At 38.4% G+C, this 25,535-nt stretch overlaps 1 protein-coding gene across 1 annotated transcript in view; it reads right to left on the reverse strand.

Moving 5' to 3' along the window:
* The window catches only part of LOC128983067 (rhotekin-like), a 194,687-nt gene extending 175,719 nt beyond the window's left edge, over nucleotides 1–18,968 (reverse strand). The window contains exon 1 of the mRNA XM_054402205.1: nucleotides 18,732–18,968. Within this exon, the coding sequence (XP_054258180.1) occupies nucleotides 18,732–18,875 (144 nt within the window). The 5' untranslated portion in view covers nucleotides 18,876–18,968. The remainder of the gene's footprint in view (nucleotides 1–18,731) is intronic.
* Between the last annotated feature and the right edge of the window lie 6,567 nt (nucleotides 18,969–25,535).

Consider the following 25,535-nt stretch of genomic DNA (forward strand, 5'->3'; position numbering starts at 1 on the left):
TTTTTTATGACAATCAAAAATTCAATATAGCTATTCTACTCAGACCTTTGCTAGTATGGTCAACAGATTTAAAATGCTTGTTAAGAACAAGAGAACGCATAACGAGTACCAAAGCCAAAAGTTTGTTTAACACAAGTTTTAAGTTTTACACGTGTATTAAATATGTTAAAACAGTATATTAGGCTAATAATTTAAATGAAGTCTTCAATGGCTATAAATTAAATTTGCTAACTAACGTTTCAACTTATCTTGATCAATTAGGTTAATAGATAAAGATAAATAATTATAAGATTTTACTCTGGGTGAAGAATTTCGCTTTACAGCCGCCACGCCTTTTTCTCTCGCTAAACCACTTCTTTCTTCCACACACTAACACCGATTGCAAATTGAATTTAAAGTTATTAAACATCAAGGAATCTTTGCCCTTATTACTAAAAACCAACTCCGCACAATCTTCCATGGCCTTCACGCTTTGAATGTTTAGGCAAAACTGATGCGAAATCCTAAATATGCCGAAATGTAAGGGTGACGCAGCATTCTAATGACTAATTCCAAGATACTTCCCTCCGTGCCGGAAATCGGGTGTCAACAACCCTACGCTATTATGTTACCTACCCCAGTAAAAATATTACACGCACTGGTATATAGTACTGGTTCTTTAACGTAAAAGTAATGCATACATTTATAGTTCAACCTAAACTATGTTAACCACATTCACCACATCGTGTATGCAGATGCATAAGAACGGCTGCTACTAAATTTGCCTTCTTCACTAACAATGTAATTTTCCAAAACTTAACTTTATTTCTGATCAGAATTTTAACAAATCTGCTTTTATATTTAGAAATGATTAGTGTGGTCATCGTGTAAGCAGATGCATAAGAACGGCTGCTACTGAATTTGCCTTCTTCACTAACAATGTAATTTTCCAAAACTTAACTTTATTTCTGATCAGAATTTTAACAAATCTGTTTTATATTTAGAAATGATTAGTGTGCTGCACATTTGTATAATACTATGCTATAGAGATACATCGTAAGCAATATAGCAACATAATTGTTGTGTAGGATGTGACAATCAACCACGCAAAAATATTGCCAAAGCTTTTTAGTTACCTAATACGTACTTATGAATAAATGTAATGGTTTTGATTTTTAAAATTACATATCAATAATATTCACAGTTATTGTTTAACAAAAAATAGTGATAGAAGATATACCACATCACTTATTGCATTCAACATTACAACATGCAAAACTAAACATGTATTGGACTTCCGTGCCGACGTAAAACCTTGTATAACTTAAGTTTTAAGTTTAACTTTTATCGTTAAATAATCTTCCATAATACTCAATACAATAAGGGGTTTTCGTCATAATAAAGCAAAACACTCATATTTATACCACATGCGTTGCGGGTCCAAAGTAACATTTTTATTCCATAGGGAGTAAAAATAAGTCGTGTAGTAGCAGTTGCGCCGAGTAGCATTTGCGCCGCGGATTAAATCGTGCTTCCAGCGCCGCGGAGTTAGATTAGTTCAATGATGCAGAAGTGACGAGGGTCATAATTACTTACACATTACTTGGCTGAGTTGCTTGTAAATAGTGTCGTTTTCAATACTCCTAATTAACTTGTACTAGTAGTGCACTTTTGCACTTAAAAAATTATTAAACACTTGTATACCACCACATGCAGTATTGAGTTAGTATATAGATATTTTTCCTGAACTATAATTATTATAACCAGTAGACATTTCTACTTATCACATTACTAATTTAGGAGAAAGGGGGACTTTTGTTTTCCTATGAAGTTTTTTGAAAATAGTTGCACCAGGATAGTCTGCGGTGCTATGAGGAATGCAAACAGCTCGGCATATTGGTATTAGGGGGATTTGCTAGGGGTATATATATCCCCATACCTTTCGTAGTAACCCACTCCCTTATGTTACCTTTGGTCACTCAATGGTGTTGTCATTGTCAGTTTCGAGTACAATTTAGCAGAATGAACATCGTAGAATCTACAAAGAAGGGCTTGGTTTTCAATCATTTCGTCTACTACAATTGACCTACTGTACATTATATCATCGTTTGTCGTACAATTGATAAGAATGCAACAATAAGCTACAATAAAACCTTTATGAAACCTCTAACCGAATAAATGAATCGATAAATAATGTCGAACCATGCAATTGCTTACAATCGACATTTACAACTGTTCACAACAGTTGACTTGTACTCCCTAGGGACTAAAAATGCTGTTTACTACTGGTGATTAAAACGTTATATAGTTTAGACCCATATGGTTTCGTCTTTTGTTTGCTATCTAAAGGTTATACATCGAAGTGAAGGATCACGGGTTCATACATAAAACCCCATTATAAAAAGGTTTGTCATAATTACAGGCTCTAAAAAAGTTAACTATGTAAATAAATCAATAAATTGAGGGGGGAGGGCAGCCCAAAATGACACTTTTAGCGTCGTCCCTCTGCTATTAAGATGTACAAGGACACATACATCGAAAACATTGGTTAATCAAAACGGGTGAAATGTTATTTCACAAAAAACATTATATGGCATCAGGCACACAGTTTCATTGTGTGTTAACACTTAGCTAAACCAAACAGACAATACCCCCGCCACAGCAAACCTGCCGACTAAGCGAATTTCCATTTGTCTGAATTGATTTTCAATTGAATGTAGGCCTATATAGGTACTGTAATTAACATTAGGTTTAACGAGTACCTACCTAGGTTAGCTGCTACGAGGAAACGATTAAAGTGGAGTTTTAGTAAAATTTGGATAGCTTAGTATAAAATAAATAAATTTGCCAAGTTTGATAAAAATATATCCATAAACAAGCAAACTAAAATTACTCAAGTTATCGCGTTCACGGGCGTATATAAATCTATACAAAATGAAAAAGTAAATTGGTCACGGGCCTAGGTCTTACGGTGCCACCTACGGTAATAGGTATTAATAGTCAAAGGTAATAGCTACTTCCCTATAGTTAATTCGCTAAAAACATCCATTTTTTGCGAATTTAACATTATGGCACAGAAGACGTAGTATCGTTAATTTATTTATATTATACCTATATGTCTAGGTAAAAAACAACAGGTTTCATTCCGATATCGGTGATACCTTCATGCCAAATTTAATCAAAATCGCACGAGAAGCTATAAGCATAGGCCGGGAGGGCACCCGAGTTCACGTGCAAACCTCGCACTGTCAAGTTGATGATTTTTAAAATATTCGTGGGAATGGATGGGGATTTGTAATGTTTATTGAGTTGTACAATAGTATTGAACGTTTGAATGGGATTGTATAGACCGAAAGCAGGGTTTTTAGAAAATGGCTAAAAAAACTCACCCATGTTATTCTTATGGAGAAAATGTGCCTAAAGTGAGGTCATTATACTATATTATACCTTCTTTACATTTAATGGGCCAACAAATGAAAGAATTAGCTTTTTAGCTTGATTTCGAATATAGTATATGAGGATTATATGTAGGGATATGTAGGCAAAGATCAGGATTTTTGGAATTAGTGGCTAAAAAATTATCCCCATGTTATTTTTATAGGGAAAACGCCTAAAGTGGGGTATCTTTGTGGTATTGCCACTACACGTTTTACAGAGTTATTTTGTAAACTTAATATGTACTTGTATTTCTAGACTTAAGATAAACTTAAATTGATATAAGGCCTGTCTCAACTCCCAGGCTTCACGAAGCGCGATGTATTACTACCAAACCTAGTACAGAAACAAACAATTTTTTTTCGTAATTTCCTCTCTTTTGAATTATTGGTAATTAATTGGTTTTAGGTAGCCCTTATACTGAAACGGCGGAGTGTACTGTGTATTGTTGTCAACCAGTGAACGATATTTGCAGACATTTTTTGGTGTCATCAATTTTGCAGTTAGGCCTATTAGATTTAAAATTATGTGTAACCAGCATGGGTCACGAGGTGACTGCATGCAACCACTTTACGCTGAAAGTAAAATGTGGTAGGAACATAAGTCCTCAATAATCCTATTAGTGCAGTTGATTGGTTCCGCCTTTGTTAACCTGTCAAAACTGCTAACCTCATTTAATTAGCTGGCGCGGCGCTGGTGCTACGCGGCGCAAATACTACTCGGCGCAAATACTACTCAACCAAAATAAGTTGTTGCAAACAGTTGTAAATTAATCAGGGTTTAGCCTAATGTTGCATTGTTGACAGTAGCTGGACATATCGATGGTATAATGTATTGTAAACACAATCTTAATAGAAGAAATGATTTACTCACTTTCTAAATAGCAACTTATTTACAATAAGTTATTAGAATATATATGGAATATGTTATTAGGGTTTAATTTGTCTGCTCCTTCAATATTTTTAGCTCTTACAACTGTATTTGAAAAATCCTTTTTAACATCATCAAACAGCTTTAGCAAAATATTTGCGTCCATCACTGCATTATTATAATTGCCATGTTCATGTAAGAGATTCCCGTTTCTCCCTCGCCCCTCCCAACTACCTGGCCCGCCGTCGTGGCTTTCGTCCCCAGGATTATAACTACTCAAACCCTCGCTAATTGCCGTGGCTTACGTCCCCTAAGCTTATAGAGATAAACATTCGTGGCTTTCGGCCTGCGCCCGACCCCTCCATGACTGCCACTGCCCCAGTGCGGAGGTGCGGACAAGAGTACCGCTCGGGTTGACCCCTTCATCACTGCCACTGCCCCAGTGCGGACAAGAGTACCACATGGGCTGACCCCCACATCACTGCCACTGCCCCAGTGCGGGCAAGAGTACCGCGCGGGCTGACCCCTCCATCACTGCCACTGCCCCAGTGCGGACAAGAGTACCGCGCGGGCTGACCCCTCCATCACTGCCACTGCCCCAGTGCGGACAAGAGTACCACATGGGCTGACCCCCACATCACTGCCACTGCCCCAGTGCGGGCAAGAGTACCGCGCGGGCTGACCCCTCCGTCACTGCCACTGCCCCAGGGCGGACAAGAGTGCCGCTCGGGTTGACCCCTCCATCACTGCCACTGCCCCAGGGCGGACAAGAGTACCGCGCGGGTTGACCCCTCCATCACTGCCACTGCCCCAGTGCGGACAAGAGTACCGCGCGGGCTGACCCCTCCATCACTGCCACTGCCCCAGTGCGGACAAGAGTACCACATGGGCTGACCCCCACATCACTGCCACTGCCCCAGTGCGGACAAGAGTACCACATGGGCTGACCCCCACATCACTGCCACTGCCCCAGTGCGGACAAGAGTACCGCGCGGGCTGACCCCTCCGTCACTGCCACTGCCCCAGGGCGGACAAGAGTGCCGCTCGGGTTGACCCCTCCATCACTGCCACTGCCCCAGGGCGGACAAGAGTACCGCGCGGGCTGACCCCTCCATCACTGCCACTGCCCCAGTGCGGACAAGAGTACCGCGCGGGCTGACCCCTCCATCACTGCCACTGCCCCAGTGCGGACAAGAGTACCACATGGGCTGACCCCCACATCACTGCCACTGCCCCAGTGCGGGCAAGAGTACCGCGCGGGCTGACCCCTCCATCACTGCCACTGCCCCAGTGTGGACAAGAGTACCGCGCGGGCTGACCCCTCCGTCACTGCCACTGCCCCAGGGCGGACAAGAGTGCCGCTCGGGTTGACCCCTCCATCACTGCCACTGCCCCAGGGCGGACAAGAGTGCCGCTCGGGCTGACCCCTCCATCACTGCCACTGCCCCAGGGCGGACAAGAGTACCGCGCGGGCTGACCCCTTCATCACTGCCACTGCCCCAGTGCGGACAAGAGTACCACATGGGCTGACCCCCACATCACTGCCACTGCGGGCAAGAGTACCGCGCGGGCTGACCCCTCCATCACTGCCACTGCCCCAGGGCGGACATGAGTACCGCTCGGGTTGACCCCTTCATCACTGCCACTGCCCCAGTGCGGACAAGAGTACCACATGGGCTGACCCCCACATCACTGCCACTGCGGGCAAGAGTACCGCGCGGGCTGACCCCTCCATCACTGCCACTGCCCCAGGGCGGACAAGAGTGCCGCTCGGGTTGACCCCTTCATCACTGCCACTGCCCCAGTGCGGACAAGAGTACCACATGGGCTGACCCCCACATCACTGCCACTGCGGGCAAGAGTACCGCGCGGGCTGACCCCTCCATCACTGCCACTGCCCCAGGGCGGACAAGAGTGCCGCTCGGGTTGACCCCTCCATCACTGCCACTGCCCCAGGGCGGACAAGAGTGCCGCTCGGGTTGACCCCTCCATCACTGCCACTGCCCCAGGGCGGACATGAGTACCGAGCGAGCTGACTCCTCCGTCACTGCCACTGCCCCAGTGCGGACAAGAGTACCACATGGGCTGACCCCCACATCACTGCCACTGCCCCAGGGCGGACATGAGTACCGAGCGAGCTGACTCCTCCGTCACTGCCACTGCCCCAGGGCGGACAAGAATGTACTAATAATGACAAGAATGTCATTATTGCTAAGCGCTGTTATAAATATAAAATGCTCATATCGTGAAGCGTTCTAAGTATAGGTCAAAATTAAGAGCTAGAGGGTTGGTTATAAGGTTGTGTTGTACATTACGAATGTTAGTATTTTATATTTTCATTGCACTACTATTCGATCTCAGTAATTGAATTATAGTAAAATAATACTTATGTGCTGTAGGCCTACTCTATTTTGAGAAATGAAAGGTAGTTCACGGGGAATGATCACTGTTTCTTCTGAAGTAATGTAAAAACAATCACGGGCTCGTTCTGTGAATGACAACTTTAACCTCTAGAATTTAAGAATTTAAATGCTTTTAACTGCCGTAAAGATGTCCACCAGCACAATACCCGATTCAGAAATAAACTTGACATATTCCATATGTTAGACTGGAGAAATCCAAGAAAAGCTATGATAATAGTGGGCATGCAATGTATTAATAAGATTCCTACATTTATGTTCTCTCTCCCATAAAACTCTTTTAAACATAAAGTGTTCCAATGGCTAGCTGTTAATCCTTTTTACGAACTCAAAGACTTTTTTTAGACCTTCCTTCGTCAAAGTTATGTTTTTAGTTGTCTTTGTCTAACTTTTATGCCTTGTAGTACAACCTGTCTAATTTTGTAATGTTATGCTAACTTGAAAATGGTTGTTTTTTCTTCTCGATAGCGATAAACTCTGTGATATTAGTTTTAGACCTAATCTTAAAATGCAATTTTTTTCGTAGACTTCAAAGTACACTCTGTAACTTAATTCTCAATTTGACAAATGCTCTGCATGAAAAATGTTTTGACTCTTCCAATACATTTGTAATATGTCTACTGGAAATAAACATGTCTTATGTCAAATATTAAAGTAAATAAGTACAACTGAGCACCCTGAATATTATATTTTATAAAAAGAAGTGACATGTTTCGGACATTAGTCCATTTTCAAACTTCAAAATAAATACATTAAACACTTATAATATTCATAATTCAGATATTATATAATATTCAGGGTGCTCAGTTGTACTTATTTACTTTAATATTTAATATATCAGCAGCCCTATTACGTGAACACCTAAATTAAAACATAAATGTCTTATGTCTTATCAAAAGTCAAATTTTCAGTTCGGTCAAATATTAATTGTTATTAGGTGGACTTTTCGGAACGTACTCGACAAGTTTAAAATTTACCTTCATTACCTGTATTAGGTGGTTCTAAAAAGTGCTAACTAGAGATTGAGTTTATACGCCTTTGAAAGTTCAACTATTTTCAAATCAAATCAAATCAAATCAAATCGTTTATTAAGCCAGAATTAACAAAATATTATACAATTTGTATTGGCTAAGTCATCATTACAACTATTTACAGAGGTCTTATGCAGTACTAAAAGCTATACAGTTATATATACATATTTAAGCTACATCACTATTCATTGAGCTGATTTTATTTACAAATTCTTGGACGCTGTAACAGGTAAACTTTATCAACAAAGATTTTAATTGCTTTTTAAATTTTAGCAGGTTTGGTTCAAGTTTAAGAGGAAGTGGAAGTGAGTTAAAAAGTGTTATGCCATTGTACAGTAAGTGCTTCTTGAAAAATGTTGTTGAATGTTTAGGAATTGGTAATGTGTGTGAATTGCGCAATGTGTATTGGTGTTTTACAGAAAAGTCAAATTTAGAAAATTCTTGTTTCAATAGACGTGTCTACGATTTTACCGTTAAAGAGCCTTTTGCCGTTGTCACTATGAACCACATAGTCTCATAATATCTTACAGATTATAAATAGTGTAATGATTTGATTTTTAAACCAAGCGAAATATTAAGCCTCCCAAACATGTCCAACTATTTTACGAATTATTTACCTAGGTAAAATTGTCAGTTATATAATCAATTGTTATACAATGGAACCTTGATATCATGGGAATTGTAAAATAAGACTTGTTATCAAGGTTGACTTCTTATCGAAGTTTGTAATAACATGTGAAAAAATCATTTTCATCATGGGGTAAAATCATTTTAAGGGGATTTGAAAATAACACTTGTTATCAAGGGCGACTTGTTATCGAGGGTCTTCTTATCAATGTTGCACTGTATTTAATCTCAATAGTTGACGAAATGCAGAATATGTGTCACTACTTCAATTTGCATTCGATAAAACGTTCCGGGGATGAGTTGTTAAATTGTACGGATTAAACTGTTGCACCCTGGCCTACAGTGTTGTGGGGTGAATGTCCAAGACACTGTTTGCTCTTCCTAAAACCACCAATTACGCTTGTGTACTTGTTTGTTATCCATGCCAAATTTCCTTGTTGAAATCAAACACTTGAAAATCACTTAATAAAATTATCGCCCGATAGCAAGAGGACTTGGGTTTTGGTATTTAATTTGAATTAAGGACTTGAAAAGAATTAAGCACGGAAAAAAAATACGGCTCCAATCGTGCTACTAAATGAATACTTAATATGAAGTCCTATAGCAAATCACACCGTCATCGCAAATAAGCAACATTTGTATGATCCCAGCACAATGTACATTTCTGCGTGTACAGTAAAAGCAAAGTTGATGGTATGAAACTACATATCACGTTTCACTATTTCCTAACACGTCGTGTTTTTATTCAAATCAGGTTTAATAAATAACCAAAGTGGTTGGAATTTTCGGAGAGCCAATTACAGTGGAGGTATAATTAGTAATGATTTAAGAGTGGAGGATTTGGGCAGCCAAACCAGTTTAGCAATGAGCCAACAGACACGCGGCAGGTTGGTCATTGGTCACACGAGATATGCGACTCCACAAACTTAAAAGTAGTTGGACAGTATTCAATTTCTACTCCGTGACTACTCATTGCAATCTCCAACGTTGAGATGTAGAACTGATACAGTATTCAATTATATTTAGGCCTAATCTGACACGTAACAAATTCTCTATCGTGGTAACACGTTAAAATGGGCACAAAATGTACCTACATACAATAAAATTAAAACTTAAATTTTTATCAGAGAATTAATTCCACAATGTCACATTAATGTTGGGCCTGGTGCTGGAGTATTCTTATCTTCAAAACATCATGGATGCGTAGCTATATGATTGAAACAAAAGCTTAGTGCGAAGACCTGCCTTAAAGTTAAATTCTATAATATACGACAAAATTAAAAATGAAATTATAGGGCAATGTTAATTTAAAATTAAAAAATATATCAAGTTGATTCTTCAAAACTGTCACATAATTTTTACTTATCGAGTTCAACACAGATCCACGTAAACCTTACAGGTGAAAGCAAATACAAAGGTTAGGTATACTGTAGTTTGCCTTTAAATTCATACAAATCGAATCAGCAATCAGGTAATTAAATAATTATTTAAACATTAATAAAAATAAATAAAAAATCCAATAATGGGTGGCCTCTAAAAAAAAACAACATAAAATCCCATTGAAAATCTGTGTGGATATTTGTGTATATATTAGAATACAGTATAGCCTATTGCACTATATTATGCACTATATTTATTGCACTATACAGGGTTATTCTAAATGATGGACCCATTTTTAATGCTTTATAATTTTTATACTATTAAACTTGCCGCTATAAAATACACATCAAACGAAAAAGCAACTCAAATAGTTTATGCCTTCCAAAGACACATCATTTAACAAAATAGATCCAACAGAACTGTAGATTTAATTGTACAAAGTTTAAAAGTAATCTCCAACTTTTTTACCACTAGAAATTTGGAGGTTACTTGACGTTTTTGCAAATAACTTTTAAATGGTGAGGAAATCGACCAAAGTGGAAGGTAATATTCCGAAAGAGAATAAAATTTCCTACAATCTACTATTACGCATATCTTGAAAATACTCAATAAATGTAGCCTAAATTTGGCTAAAAATAAAAAAAATGTGAAATTTAATGTTTGCTATGTTTATTGTCTACATTGAAGACGGGGATTTTCAATTCTTTTTCATTTTGAGGCAATTTTTTGTACCTTTCTTGAGTATTTTCAAAAAATGCCTAATAGTAAGTTGTAGGAAATTTTATTCTCTTTCGGAATATTACCTTCCACTTTGGTCGATTTCCTCACTATTTAAAAGTTATTTGCAAAAACGTCAAGTAACCTCCAAATTTCTAGTGGTAAAAAAAGTTGGAGATTACTTTTTAACTTTGTACAATTAAATCTACAGTTCTGTTGGATCGATTTTGTTAAATGATGTGTCTTTGGAAGGCGTAAACTCTTTGAGTTGCTTTTTCGTTTGATGTGTATTTTATAGCGGTAAGTTTAATAGTTTAAAAGTTATAAAGCGTTAAAACTGGGTCATTCATTTTGAATAACCCTGTATTTATGTGTTGTAAATGCAGACATTCTTATTACATTATTACAACTTTAAACATTTTAAATTTAATATTTTTACCCTTCACAAAAAAAAATATAAAACTTTTTGACTCGAGGGAAAAGGGTATATTTTGTTATAATTTTAAGTAAACACCCTTGAAATTTAAGACTAGAAATGATTTAACTACAGCTTATAGCGCCTTCAGAAGTGCCGCGCCAGAACAGTTACTTAAATGAAGGTGATTGTAGTATCACTGGTTGTGCAGGAGTAAGACGACTTAATCAATCTGTTTTGTTCCAACTTTTTTTATTTTTTAATGTTTTTTTACAATCTGTTTTACATTAAACAATAAGTAAATATGATGACATTTATATAAATAAAATAAAAATTGGAAAACATGAGTTAGCAGCTAAACAGCTTTAGCACTAACAAAAAAAAGCAAAGAAGGAAATTTCAGAGCTGCTGTACAAATCGAGTCGGAAAGGTCTAAAACATTTTCTCTTTTTAGTCTGTAGACATGTTGACTGTTGTCTAGGAGGTTGAGGGCCAAATGGTTCCGATGATATTCAAGCTTGGATATGTATTTTTTACTGCAGCTCGTAACTTCTTCAGTAATATTTCTTAGTAATTCTGACTGAAATCTTTGTAATATATCCAAGTTTGATTTTGAAGCTGTTCCCCACAAAGAAAATGCCATATGTCCAAATTGATTAGAGGACAACCTTGTAAAGCAATCATTTATTTTCAATTGTGCACCGATATATTATTTTCATCAATGCTGAATGATCTATTTGGATAAATTTAAATAATTGTTAACAACAAGGGCACCAAAATCACATTTCAATTTAAGTAACTATACTTGAAAAAATAATTTATAAGTAAAAAAACGTTTTTTAAAACAAAACGTTTTTAAACGCACTAAAAAGTAGAAAATAATTTATATATAAATATGTGAAGAGTATAAATACTTCTAAGATTTAAAACGAAAAATGAGGGGGTGCATGCAATTAATAATTTACAATTACCTTCACCTATTGAACTAATGTATTATTATCAATTGCATGCACCCCACGTTTTTCGTTTTAAATCTTACAAGTATTTATACTCTTCACATATTTATATATATAAATTATTTTATACTTTTTAGTTTTTAATGTGTGGGGATGTTAAATCTATTTCAATCATCTATATCAGATTAAGACAGAGGCATGTCTAACGGGAAATCTAAGGTTTATTTGAGTTTCTTTTGATATAGATATGTACTAACTTAGATTGAATGTATGACCTACCTATAAACTATAAGTATATCAATGTATTTAATTTATTGTTTACTTTATAGAATACAAAATAAATAGCAATTAACATTATTATTAAACATCTTTATATATGCAATCAGATCTTTATTTTGAAATGTTTGTTTGTACAATGAATTTCTTGGGAGCATAACCTGTCTCTGCTCTTAGAACTGTCAAATTTAAATATTTACAGCTGACTTAAATTATTTGATATGTTTACATTCTTTCAAAATGTAAACATGGAAAATTTGGAAGCCCATGGGGCGTAGCCTAAGGGAAATATGAAAATTAAATGATGTAATATTGTATTGTAATCCATTTGTGAGCTATGTTTCAAATGGGAGACGGACAGCGTCCCAGATCTTTGTTTGGGTTAATCCCCTGATTTATGGCCTGAGGGTAGTGGTCACCGGAGTAGAGGTGGGGAATCGAGAATTCTGAATCCCACCGTATCAGCAAGTTTGGTTGGTTTGGTTAGGTTATAACAGTTTAATTCTATATTTAAAAAATTAAATTTTAGGCATTTGTAATTTTATTTGATGAACATAACTATTTTTTGATTTGTACGCCTTCATTCGATTTTTCATTGTCAGCAAGTTTGGTTAGTTTGGTTAGGTTATTACAGTTAAATTAAATTTAAATTTAACCTACAGACGATATATTTTGACAGCGACGGTGATAGAGCTAATAATTTGCCGCGAACAGTTCGGCAATGCACGGTATGATGCGGAAGCGTTCGACACCAACCTAGAACTGACAGGTCAACCGACCGTGATTAAGAGGATTACAGCCTGGTGCATGTGCCTACACCCGTTTCAAATTTCAAGTCCCTAGCTCATCGGGAACCTCGTTTGAAATTGATATCAAAATTTGTAGGAAAGCGAGGTAATACAAACAAGCCCGTAGGGCGTAGCCCAAGGGAAATATGAAAACTAAATGATTAAATATTGCATTGTCATCCATTTGTGAGCTATGTTTCAAGTTTCAAGTCTCTAGCTCATCGGGAAGTTAGTATAATATTGATTACAAAATTTGTACCGGACAAGAAAGTGAGCTAATAAAAACGTTTTAAAATAAATTACTCAGGATAAAACATACATACCCTACATATATATATACTGGGTGTCCCGGAACTCTCTACCAATATTTTAAGGCATTGCTCCTGGGTAAGAAACATACCTAAATAATCATATTTAAATTGTCCGGAAGTCCTTAGTTACTCACACAGCCGCCATTTTGTTTTTTTCACTTATTAATTTTTTTCTAAAGGATGGTTAAACATATGAAATGGAAACTTAGCACAAACATTTATGACAACTAGACAAAGCTACCAAAAAATAATGACGATTGTTCAAATTCATAAAACAAAATGGCGGCCATTTAAATTTTTTGTAAAATCAACGGTTTTTGAGTTATTTAAGAAACAAAACTTTAAATGGCCGCCATTTTGTTTTATGAATTTGAAAAAACTTCATAATTTTGTTGTAGCTTTGTCTAGTTGTCATAAATGTTTGTGCAACGTTTCCATTTCGTATGTTTAACCATCCTTTAGAAAAAAATTAATAAGTGAAAAAAACAAAATGGCGGCTGTGTGAGTAACTAAGGACTTCCGGACAATTAAATATTATATTTAGGTATGTTTCTTACCCAGGAGCAATGCCCTAAAATATTGGTACCCACAAAAGTGTTTCAGACAAAAACCCTAAGGTTTAGTAATAGACTTATGGCTTACCATAAACATTATTGTCTGAATAGCCGAGTGGTTATAGTGCTCAACTTCAAATCTAACGGGTAGCAGAGTAGGCCTAATGGTTCAAGTTGATGGAACGGAAATACTGCTTGTGACCACATACCACCGACCATGCGGAGTTCGCCTCGACAGACATAGATTTGACGCCATATTAACCCGAAACGAGCCAGTGTTTCTTGCAGGCGATCTCAATGCGAAGCATTTATCCTGGAACTCAAAGATGACGAATTCAAGAGGCAAGACGATCAGGGATGTTCTAGACATGGGGAGGGACATTGTCTACGCCACAGTCAAACCAACTCACTATCCATAAAACATTAATCATAGGCCTGATGTCATTGACTTTGAGATGGCTAAAAATATTCCTTTTCAGATAGACGTCTCCAGCGTAGAGGACCTGACGTCGGACCACTCAGTGCTTATCTTCCAACTGCATGCGACTCGGAACATAAGAATTCCTGTTGCAGGAACTGAAACCTATGCTACAATCAAGGATTGTTTTGACAGCAAACAATTAAAACCTATATTAGAATACACATACCCTTGAGAGGTCGCGAGGGGATCAGGCTCAGGAAACAGTATTGTAGGCGCACCTGAGAAACCCAGGAATAAAATGCATGCTAGAGGTAAAATAGAGTAGTTAGACAAGATAGCTCTTAGATGATAACAGGACAAAATCTTGGAGCAAATTTCTGTCAACACTCACCGTAGAAGAAGAATCAGTATGGAGAGCAGAACCGAAACATAAAGGGAAAAAGTCACTCGCTCCTCGGATAGCACGGTCTGGTGAACAAAGCCCAGGGGAAAGCAGAAGCATTTGCTTACTTGATGCACGATCAGTTTCAGATAAACACTAACATCTAAGAAAAAAGGATGCAAGGCAGATGTGAGCACTCCATGGCAACATAGTTTGATGAGCACGCAGAGGAGGAGGTGGCACCGTTCACACTGCCAGAATTCCAGGAGGTGGCCCAGAGGCTGATTTCGAGGGAGGTCCCAGGCCTGGATAGAGTGGGCTCCAAGTCCAATCAAAGTACCCCCCCCCCCCCCATGTTGTGTCTGCCCCTGCTAAAGCCTCGTCCACACATGGCAATTTGTCTGCGGAAACATTGTCTGCCAACTGTGTCCGGAGTGTTGCCATTTGTCTCCAGCGATGTCTCCAGAAAGTTGGCCGACTGTTGGCAGACAAATTTTGGTGTTTCTGGAGAAAAACACAGTGTTTTCTGTTTCCCGTTCGAATGGGATACATGGAGACAAGAAACAAAACTTTTGTCTCAAGTCTAAATGTGTGGACGTGTCTGGAGACAGGAGACTGGATACAAGCCGAAGGTGTTCAACATTCAGCCCACTTAGTTACACTGCAAAGCGGTAATAAAAGAGCTGGATTGAGTTTCTTGAAAATTTTGGAATTAGTTTTCAATGATTTTTATTATTATACTAGCTGTAACCCGCTGGCTTTGCCCCGTTTAACTTCTTAATTTTCAAGATTATCTTGTTCGCATGGCTCAATCACGTCCTAGTTGAAGTTTGTTCGCTACGCTCACTCACCTTTGGGTTGGAGCTCGTTCGCTACGCTCACTCACCTTTAGGTTGGAGCTCGTTCGCTGCGCTCACTTGCCTTCAGGTTAGCTCGTTCGCTACGCTAACTCTCCTCTCCTCCAGGTTGATGTTCGTTAGCTACGCTCACTCACCTTTTGGTTGCAAATTAGCTGTTGTCATAAATGTAAAAGAAACAATAGTGCTGCACACTGTTGGTAATCCTTGTAACTTTAATGCTATTGAACATCATAGAACAGAACCAACTTGTTTAATTGAAACAGCTGTTAAGATTCAATAATTCCATTTCTCATAAGGTTAACATGGGAAACTCCAGAGCCACCGGGGCGGAGCCCGAAAGGATTTTTGAAATAAGAATATGCCTATATGTTAATCGGGAATGTGAGCTATCATCATGCCAAATTTCAGCCAAATCCGACCAGTATTTTTCGCGTTCACTTGTCACAAACATACATCCATACATCCATCCATACATCCAAACTTTCTCATTTATAATATTAGTAGGATGACATTTTATTGAATTGTTCATCTCTTCAAGTTTGATATCTTAGAACCAACAAAGCCTAACAAAATTTCAAAATATTTAGAAGTCGACCTAGTGAAGTTCCTAATCCTCCACCTAATCTGAAGGTCTGATAGAAGATTGTGACCATAGTACGAACCTTGCTCGAGAAAATGATGGGTCCATCATCGGCTCTTCCTAGATTCATTAGACCCATGGTTCAGAAAAATGAAGCCTGCACAGGATATGATTACGTCCTCCTTGATCACCATACTAACAAACATGGAAACACTGGCTGGCTAATGTGGACGCAAAACACAACCGAAACTTGTATCCGAAACTGTGTTGACAGACTGTCGACTGACTCAGTCTCCATGTGTGGACTAGGCTTAAGCATATTCAACTCTGTCCTTAGGTACTGCCACTTTTCGGCCACCTGGTACACCGCGAAGATTATCGTAATGCCGAAACAATGGAGAACCATCTATTCCGATAGAACTATAAGCCAATCTCACTCCTTTCGGTGATGTTTGAACACAAGTTACAAGGCTGGCACCTTTCATTGAAGGCTACATCAGGCTGGAGAAGTTTGGTTTCCGCAGGGGCATCCACGACCCAACAACTTATTCATGAACATACTTTGGACAATCATAACCTTAACCTGTGCTCTGTTGCAGTGCTCCTGGACGTCAGCAGCCTTCGAATCCTCTGCAAATTCAGCCGATCACCACTACCTGTTAATCTACTAAGTCATATTTGCAAGGGAAGTTCTTCCGAGCCTGCATGGAGGAAAAATTTTGCTCTTGAGGCCAGTTGTGGCAGGAGTTCCCCAAGCCAGCGTCCTAGGGTCAGTGCTCTATCTACGAATGACATGCAGCTACAGTTCCACGTGTTTTGCTGTCACTGTATGCCGATGACGCTCTTTTGCTCCTCTTGCAAACAGGCCATGCTGCAGAACAACACTATGTCACAGTGGCGGATAGTTTAAAATCTTACCATTAAAATCTGACAAACAGCCAATTTATTTGCCTAAAACATATGGGATATGGCAGTGGATCTATCAATGAATCTACCCACTAATGTGACATGATGGATCCTGTAGCATGGCCTTTTTAACATGGGTTTATGAGGTGATGAACTTATAAGGGCTTAAAATGAGTTCAAAAACTCTAATGGATAAAAAAAGCATTCTACGTCCCTTGGTAATAAGCCGAATAAAACTGATAGGGCCTATACAGTAAATTGTTTCCTGTTTGGTAAACAATTTGACACAACATAACAATTCATTGAAACCTGTAATAAAGAAAAGAAGATGGAGTCCATAAATATACATAGAATGGTTGGCAGTTTATGTCAAAATAAAGACTATGTCGTAAATAAAGAAATATAAAAGCTAACGAATCCATACCGTACTTACTTTTGAATTGTTCTTGTTTAGACTTCCAAGTGTGATTTCATCTTCAGGGTTATTTATCGTAGTAAGCACAGACTAAGTATGTTGGCCTCCATGGATTAAGTAAAAAACAAATCACTCGGATTTAAAAAGTAAATATATTTGTTTGTTTTGATTAATTTAATTCACATGTTTCAGCTGATCGAACAACGTAAAAAAACATTTCAAGTCTAAATTAGGCCTACTTGTAGAATGATAAAATAGATAGCCTATTTTTTACAAAAGACTACTGAAAAATGAGTGATTTGTAGCCTATACTTTTATGATGTAAACTTAGTGGGTAAAAAGAGCTTTAAAATGACACCTCGTTTATGGAGATGGGTGAAGAATTATCATATGGTCTAAATTGTTACGGTATTGTTTTTGTTGTCAGATTTGATCAACTTTAACTTAGGCCTAGTTGTTGGAATGACCGTGTCTTGTTGTACCACCGTCAAGTTGTACTTATTTTGGCGTCTAGTTGAAGGCCTACTTTATCGACCGAGAGACAACCAGACTTATACAGCTCGGAGCGGCGTAGGTATAACTTGACGGTGGGGTAACCGACAAATTGTACCTATTCTGCAGAGTTTTAAGAGGTTTAACTAGACTTAATACAACTAGATGTAGATACAACTTGACCCTAGGTTCCCGACAAATTGTAGGCCTACCCTGCTGATTTTTCAGATCTCTCGAGTCAACTAGATGTAGGTGTACAACTAGACCTAGGTTTACAACTTGACACAGGGTGTACAACTAGACATAAGGTGTGTACAACTAAGTTAGACGTAGGACAACTTGACGGGTAGATACGCCACCGTCAAGTTGTATCTTCAGATTTTGGACGAGGTACAGCTTGACGAAGACTGTCACCAAAATGCAGCAGTAGGCTACAGCTAGACGGCGACCCCTGCATTAATATTGGTCTTATAGTTATTGACTTGTGAAAAGTAAAGAGTTTATACGGTTAGGTATATGAATCGGAATAGTTTTGCCTCTTATTCTTATCTGTTGCACCAGGCGTTATGGTTCTTTTCATTCTCATCTAATTGGAAAATTGGTAGACAGTAGTTTAGCTGTCTAATGTCCTAATTTAAGAATGAATCCAGGAAAGTTTTCAGTGAAAGATATACCGTATGATGACTACAGATCTAGACCTATTTGTCCATGCTAAGCATCCCCTATTTGACATAGGCATATATAGGCTTACTCCCCAAAACAGTTTGAACAACCCCACCTAACTTAGGCCTAGCCCAATTCAAATATAGCATCAAAGGGTTCTAGATTTTAAAATTGATTACATTATCAATGTGTATTGGTTATGCAAACCATATTAAACTAATAAAACGGTGTGGTAGTAAAATACAGACTTTACCTTAATTGATCTCAAATTTCGAAGTGATTCTCGCCGACGAACACGGTCTTGAAACACACTTAATCCACGAAAGAAAGAGTTATCTTTGTTACTAACACTGGGTAGTGATTTTCTCGTACTGCTAGGCTTCTTAGAAGGTGCCATATTCAAATACTATGGTAAAGAAGTAGAAATCTTAACTTCTGTACCGAACTCGAATCAAATTAAAGATAACTAACTACAGTATTCGAAAATAACAATGAAAGAAACACCAAACCAAACCCAAAACTTTTGAATTTGACAGTTAACGAACTTTTTTCTTCTCCTCTCTAAAATCTAAACCCAGTCCAGAAGCACGAGAAGCACTTGCGCGCGCGAAGCGAACTAAACTCCGGCTACTGTGTTCTATGAAGCTGTGATGTTTGCTCTGAATACCTTAAGTTAATATATAAGTAAATAATATTGGCAATGATAACAGCAACAACGTTGTTTCGTTGACTTTGAATAGTCCAAGTATACTTCTCACCCAATTATAAAATCAGAAACTTGTTTAATGTATGTTTTATGCTGGGCACAAGTTTACAAGTCTACCCGCTACCTCGCTTTTTTGTGGAAGTGGGTGTCACCTCAAACCGAAAAAACGAGGTGGTGGGTTGTCATGGTGGCGCCTTGATGGTGACCCAATCGATGGCACATTTACGCCCCCGTCGAGATACCACTCTAACCTCGACGGGAGCGTACGTTCACGTCAACCTCCCACATCTTTAATGGTCTGGTAGGTTTTCGTGGTAGCATATTTTTGCAGGAGTGCGTGGTAACGGGTTTACCCCCCCCCCCTTACCGCTCTAATACTCCAGTGTGCACGACACTTTGGACAAACTATAATAAATAAAGCGGACTGGTGCTATAATATAGGTGGTGGACTGGTGCTTGTAGGGGTAGCACCTTGGGTTGATAAATAAAAAGGTATTAGATATGCTATGTTTATGCTATGTTTACGTAGATTAATAAAATAGCAGGTTACAATGCAGTTGTCTGCTTGCAATATTGAACGTAGCTAGCATATTAATACAATACTTTTCTAAAGTCAATGCGACATCTGTTTCTCGTAAATGAGATACTTGAAGTATCAAATGTCAATGGTATCTTTGGTTCACATAAATAGAATTCCTATTTGTAGTAGGTACCTATTCAAAGTCTGCATTAATGGTACGTCTAGTTCACATAAATGCATAGTTTTCTACTAGCAGAATTCAAAGTCAATGGTCCATTTAGTTTAGTTCACATAAATTAGATGTGCATTTTGCAGTATCCAAAGTCAATAGTTGGCTTTACTTCTGGTTCACAAATGGAATGTTTATTTGCAGTATTCAAAGTCAATGTTGGTCAATGATACGTCGGGTTCAAGTAAACTAAAAGTTTACTTGCAGTATCTAAACTCAATGGCACATTTGGTTAACGTAAATGAATTGTCTACTTGCAGTATCCTAAGTCAATGGTTCATTTGATTTCCATAAATGGAGAGCCTATTTGCAGTATCCAAAGTCAATGGTACATCTGGTTCACGTCAGTGGAATGTCTACTTGCATTATCCAAACTCAATAGTACCTTTGGTTCACATTAATGGAATTCATATTTACAGTGCCAGTACCTATCCAAAGTCTAGACATTAATGATACATCTAGTTAACATAAATGGAAAGTCTACTTGCAGTGTCCAAACTCAATGGTAGGTCTATATTTGGTTCACATAAATGGAATGGTGATTTGGAGTATTTAAAGTCATTGGTGCATCAGCTTAATTCCGGTGACCCTAATTATTGGTAATTCATTTTGTTAAGTATTATGCTCAATGATAATACTCCGATTGTTCTTCCCTTTCTCTGTACGGTATTTGTAATGTGCTATTTTAGATGATTCGTTGACCAACATATGTTGTGACTCTTACTTACCTTTTTATTGTCATCTCGCAAATAATTCAAGATTCAAGATTTATTTCGGCCATTAAGTTGATTACAATAGGCTTTGTCTTACATAAAATATTAATCTAAAAATAATATTTCAGTCTTTTCCTGAAAAAAATAAATCATATAAAATAATAAAATAATCCACTGCAAACCAAACAACAGCACTTCTGTCAAAATCTTCACACAGCAAACCATGCAAAATATAATTGTCAAACAAACATACCTTTCAGTAGACGGACATGAAATGACTTATTAAGTATTTAAGTTTTGTGCAGCCTTCATGGCATCAAAAAATCATCAAATTTGTAATATGGGTTCAACTCAAGCCAATTTTTCACAATGGATACAAATTTTGATCTCCTCTGGGAACGGACAATACCAGGGAGGGCATTGAAAAACCCAATACCCGTAACAGGAAAACAGTTTTGTCATTTACTTTATCAATTTCTACTTATATGTACATTTGAGCGATTTCTGGTCATGTAAGAGTGAACATCCTTATTATATACAAGATCAGCCTCCATATCTTTAATTGATATCAAACATTGATATATGTACACATTGACTACAGTCATGATCCGAAATTCTCTAAATACAGGTTTGTGGTGCTCTATAAAATGAGTCTGACACATGACTCGAATCGCTCTTTTCTGAAGCAACAACACTTTTTTAGCATGTGGGGAGTGACCCCAGAGCCGCGTACCGTAGACAACGTGTGCCTGAAAGAAAGAGAAAAAAGCCAGCCTCAAGAAATGAAATGGCAATTCATGAGATAAGTTTCTTAAAAGGAAAATCACTCGATTGAGCTTAGCACAGAGGGCGTCAATGTGGTCACTCCACACAAGCTCAGAATCCAGGGTGAAACCCAGAAGCTTTACAGGATCACTGCTGGCAACATTTTTGTTAAGACTAAACATGATTTCCTGAGTCTTATCTTTGTTTAAGGCTAATATATTTCCAGCAAACCATTCAGATGCTGCATTAACCAATGTGTTTACACAATTTCTAGCTGTGATAGGGTCAGTGTTCTTAGAGAACAGAGTTGTATCGTCCGCATACAGCAACACATCATTAGAAACATTGTGATAAAGGTCATTCACTATAAAAAGAAAGGCCCAAGCACCGAGCCCTGTGGGACCCCATGCTGAACTGCCAGATCTTTTGAGTTCACACCTGCCCATGCGGCCATGACACTACTTGAGTCCTATTATCAAGATAGGACTCGATCATTCCAAGCGCACGGGGACCAACCCCATACTTAGGAAGCTTCTGTAGCAATAAGTCATGTGAAACACAATCGAAAGCCCGTGATAAATCACACAGGACAACGGAAGTTGAACATTTTTCCTCAAATGCCTCCAGGATGACCTGCAGAAGGGATCCCACTGCCGAGACAGTAGATTTGCCCCTCCAAAAACCATGCTGGGTGGGGACCAGGAGCCCGTGCGCTTCAAAATGATCACAGAGCTGACTTAACATGACAGCTTCAAAAATCTTACCAAACACAGGTATCAAGGACACTGGCCTATAGCTAGATAAGACATTTTTGGGACCCTTTTTGTACACAGGTACAGTTCTGGCTGTCTTTAATACATTAGGGAAAATGCCCTGCAAAAGGCAGCAGTTAAACAAGTGGACCAGCAAAGGAGCAAGTATCTTAACAACCCTTTTGATTAGTGAAGTCGACATATCAAAGATGTCCTTACTGTCAGATGACTTAAAATTATTTACAATATTTACAACATCAGATACATTTATGGTTTTCCATTCAAAACTAGCACAAACCAAAGGAATTGAATCACTAAAATTGTAAACATCAGTATTATACGGTATACCGCCAATCAGGCCCACTTTTATAAACGGGCAGACTGGGCATGTGCCCAGGGGCGCCGATGGTTGGGTGGCGCCCTCAACCACCACCCGCACTACTAGGAAAAATTGGTTTTATCAGCCAGGATTTCAAAAATAAAATGCGTGATTTAACTTGTAGTTAAGTGATTTCCCCTAACTGTAAAAGTAAATAAATACAACAAAATTGAAAATACTTCTTCAGATTATGATTATGCCTTTGTGTAGTCAGGGAAAGGCAGGCAGCAGTATGAACAGGACACACTCACTATTCAGTATTCACTATCAAAGGTAGGGTGGTAGGCCTGTAGACTACAGCTGGTGACGTGCCCCTACTACTTTCCCTCCCACCAATCATCGCGACACCCACCCCTACAACTAACCGCGCGGCGGTGCCAGTAGGTTGTGCTGTTGTGCTTGTGCCTTCTGCACAGTCGTCAAATCAACACAACCTAACCTGTGACAGTCACTAGTCAGTGTTGACATTTACACTGCAGTTAGTGAACCAGTAATAAATAAATAGAAGTATTGATACAAGTAGGCATATAAAACAGTGAAAAAATGCATAAAAACCCTAGTGGATGTGGAGCCGAAAACCGCAAGCGGTTGGCTCGAAGAAAACAAACTCAAGAATCAGTTTTAAAGAAAGTGAAGTGTATTAGGCCTAACCGTAGTATTTTAACTGCACCTGAATTGAAAACTCTGGATATTGAGAACTCCCTCCCGAACAAAAATTGGTCAAAACATGCTAATATATAGATAATAAATACATATATATGCATAGGCCTATCGTTTAATACGTGTGTAATGAACTGCACACTGTACTGTTCTGAACAATAATCACTGCGTAGTGCCACGTAGTGCATTTAGCTATTGGCGCAGGGCAAGAGGCATTTGCTCGCATAGCAACTGACAAGTTCAGTACCCCCCCCCCCCCCATCAACCCACCTGCTGTGGATTTCGGCGAACTGATGAGTCAACCCCCTTCCCTTTTCACCTCCCTACACCGTTGTGGTCAAAACCTTTTAGTTATATATATAAGGGGGCGCTGCTTTTGGGTTTGCCCAGGGCGCTACTGACCCTTAACGCGGCCCTGCCGCCAATAATATCATCTACAGTCCACTCTTGGTAATTCAAACACTTGATAATTCAAAACTTTCGATAATTCAAAATGAAGGCTCAGTCCCTAGAGAATCTCTCAATATTTCAAATTTTTACCATGCATTTTGATACACTCAGTATTTCAAAGTCCAAATAGAGGGCAGGTCAATTTGTAACACGCAGTAATTCGAAGTTTCGTCGAAAAAACACTCTATAATTCAAAGTAACTCAGTAATTCGAAGTTTCGTCGGTTAACACTCTTTAATTCGAAGTCATGCTGTAATTCAAAGTTTCGTCGAAAAAACACTCTATAAATCAAAGTCACGCAGTAATTCGAAGTTTAGTCGGCAAAACACTCTATAATTCGAAGTGATCTCTTCCTGTTATAACAGGAAACTATACAGTACAGTACATCCTGTTCCCATGGTAGGCTAGTGTTGGACGTTTTGATGTTTTTTTTAGTTAGAGCAGTAGTCTGAGTTAGTTCGCTGACTTGTTTTTCTAAGTTGGCAATCCGATCTCTAGATTGCGCGACATCTCCTTGAGCACAAAAGTAGTTGTCGACAGCTGATAGTTCAGCTATTGGCGAAATATATAGCGCTAAATAACAGATTTCTTTGCAACTACAGTAACTGAAAAATAAGCCGTTGATTGTTTAAAAGTGTACTAAAATACGGTATGATGTTTTATTGTAACGTGCTGTACCTTTGTATGTATTAAACAAACAAACTCTCTGTAATTCGAATGGTTTATTTTTCTCCCGATAAATCGAACTCTTGATAATTCAAAACTCTTGATAATTCAAATTGATATGCTTGGCCCACCAATTTCGAATTATCAAGAGTCTACTGTACTGACTCAACAAAAAAGTGGTTGAAGTCATCGGCAGTAGCAAAATCAAGCTTGGCAGCTCCTCCCCCTTTGGGCCTACTCTTGCTTCCATGCCGCCTTGCAGGGATTGGCAGAACTAGCGATGTGGGCTGCAGCGGCTGATTGTTTTGCTTCACGGAGACGGACATGATACTCTCTTCTTAATTTACGAAGGTATGGGAGAACACCCGGTTCACATTTTGAAATGTCATGAACCAGGAGTATATGGCTCTTAAAATCTGCAAGTTCGCTCGTGTACCAGTTTTTGATCCCCGAGTATCACGACAAGCCGAATATACAGTCTTTTGTTTAAGTGGAAAATGCAGATCAAATTTTCTCTTAAATTTTGAGAAAAACTCATCAAAAGATTCATTTGCTGGGAGAACACACAATTCATTAACATTAAACCATTGGGCTGTCTGGTTCGCAATATCGTCACAGAAAGATTTGATACGGTTTTCATTTTTTAAGCCTAACATAAAGAACACAGAGTTTTGGTTATAAAATCACTCGTGTCTTTTGGTGGTATACACAAATCTAATTTTAGAAATATATGTTTGTGATCAGCAATTTGATCGTCACTAACCACAACTTGATAATTCCATGAGTCTAGATTGGTGATGAATGAGTCAAGGGATGCATTATTTCTAGTCGGACTAAGTACGCTACTATAAAACCCAAAACTCCGAAGCAAGTTTAGGAAATCAACTGATTCTCTATTTGACTTTAGCAGATCAATATTGTGGTCAGTACTAATAACCACTACCAGGCCAAAAGAAGTCAAGAAAGTTAAGCAAAGTTCTAATAAGGCAAAAAAAAAGTTCTACATGGCCATTCGGGGAGCGATACATGGCAACTACTATTAAGTTAAACTCGTGCAAAAGTACAGCAGAAAACTCACCTTCCAGTTCTTCACAGAAGTCACTTAGATCTATAGCTTCAAAACTTACGCCAGAGTTTACAAATATATCTGTCCCACCACTAGGATTTGCCCTGCAGAAATAAGAGGCAAGCTCAAGATCGCTGACCATATCGTAGTA

Source organism: Macrosteles quadrilineatus, unplaced genomic scaffold (assembly GCF_028750875.1).
Source record: "Macrosteles quadrilineatus isolate MER2022 unplaced genomic scaffold, UCM_ALF_1.0 Scaffold_1__1_contigs__length_201487025, whole genome shotgun sequence".
Taxonomy (NCBI): Eukaryota; Metazoa; Arthropoda; class Insecta; order Hemiptera; family Cicadellidae; genus Macrosteles; species Macrosteles quadrilineatus.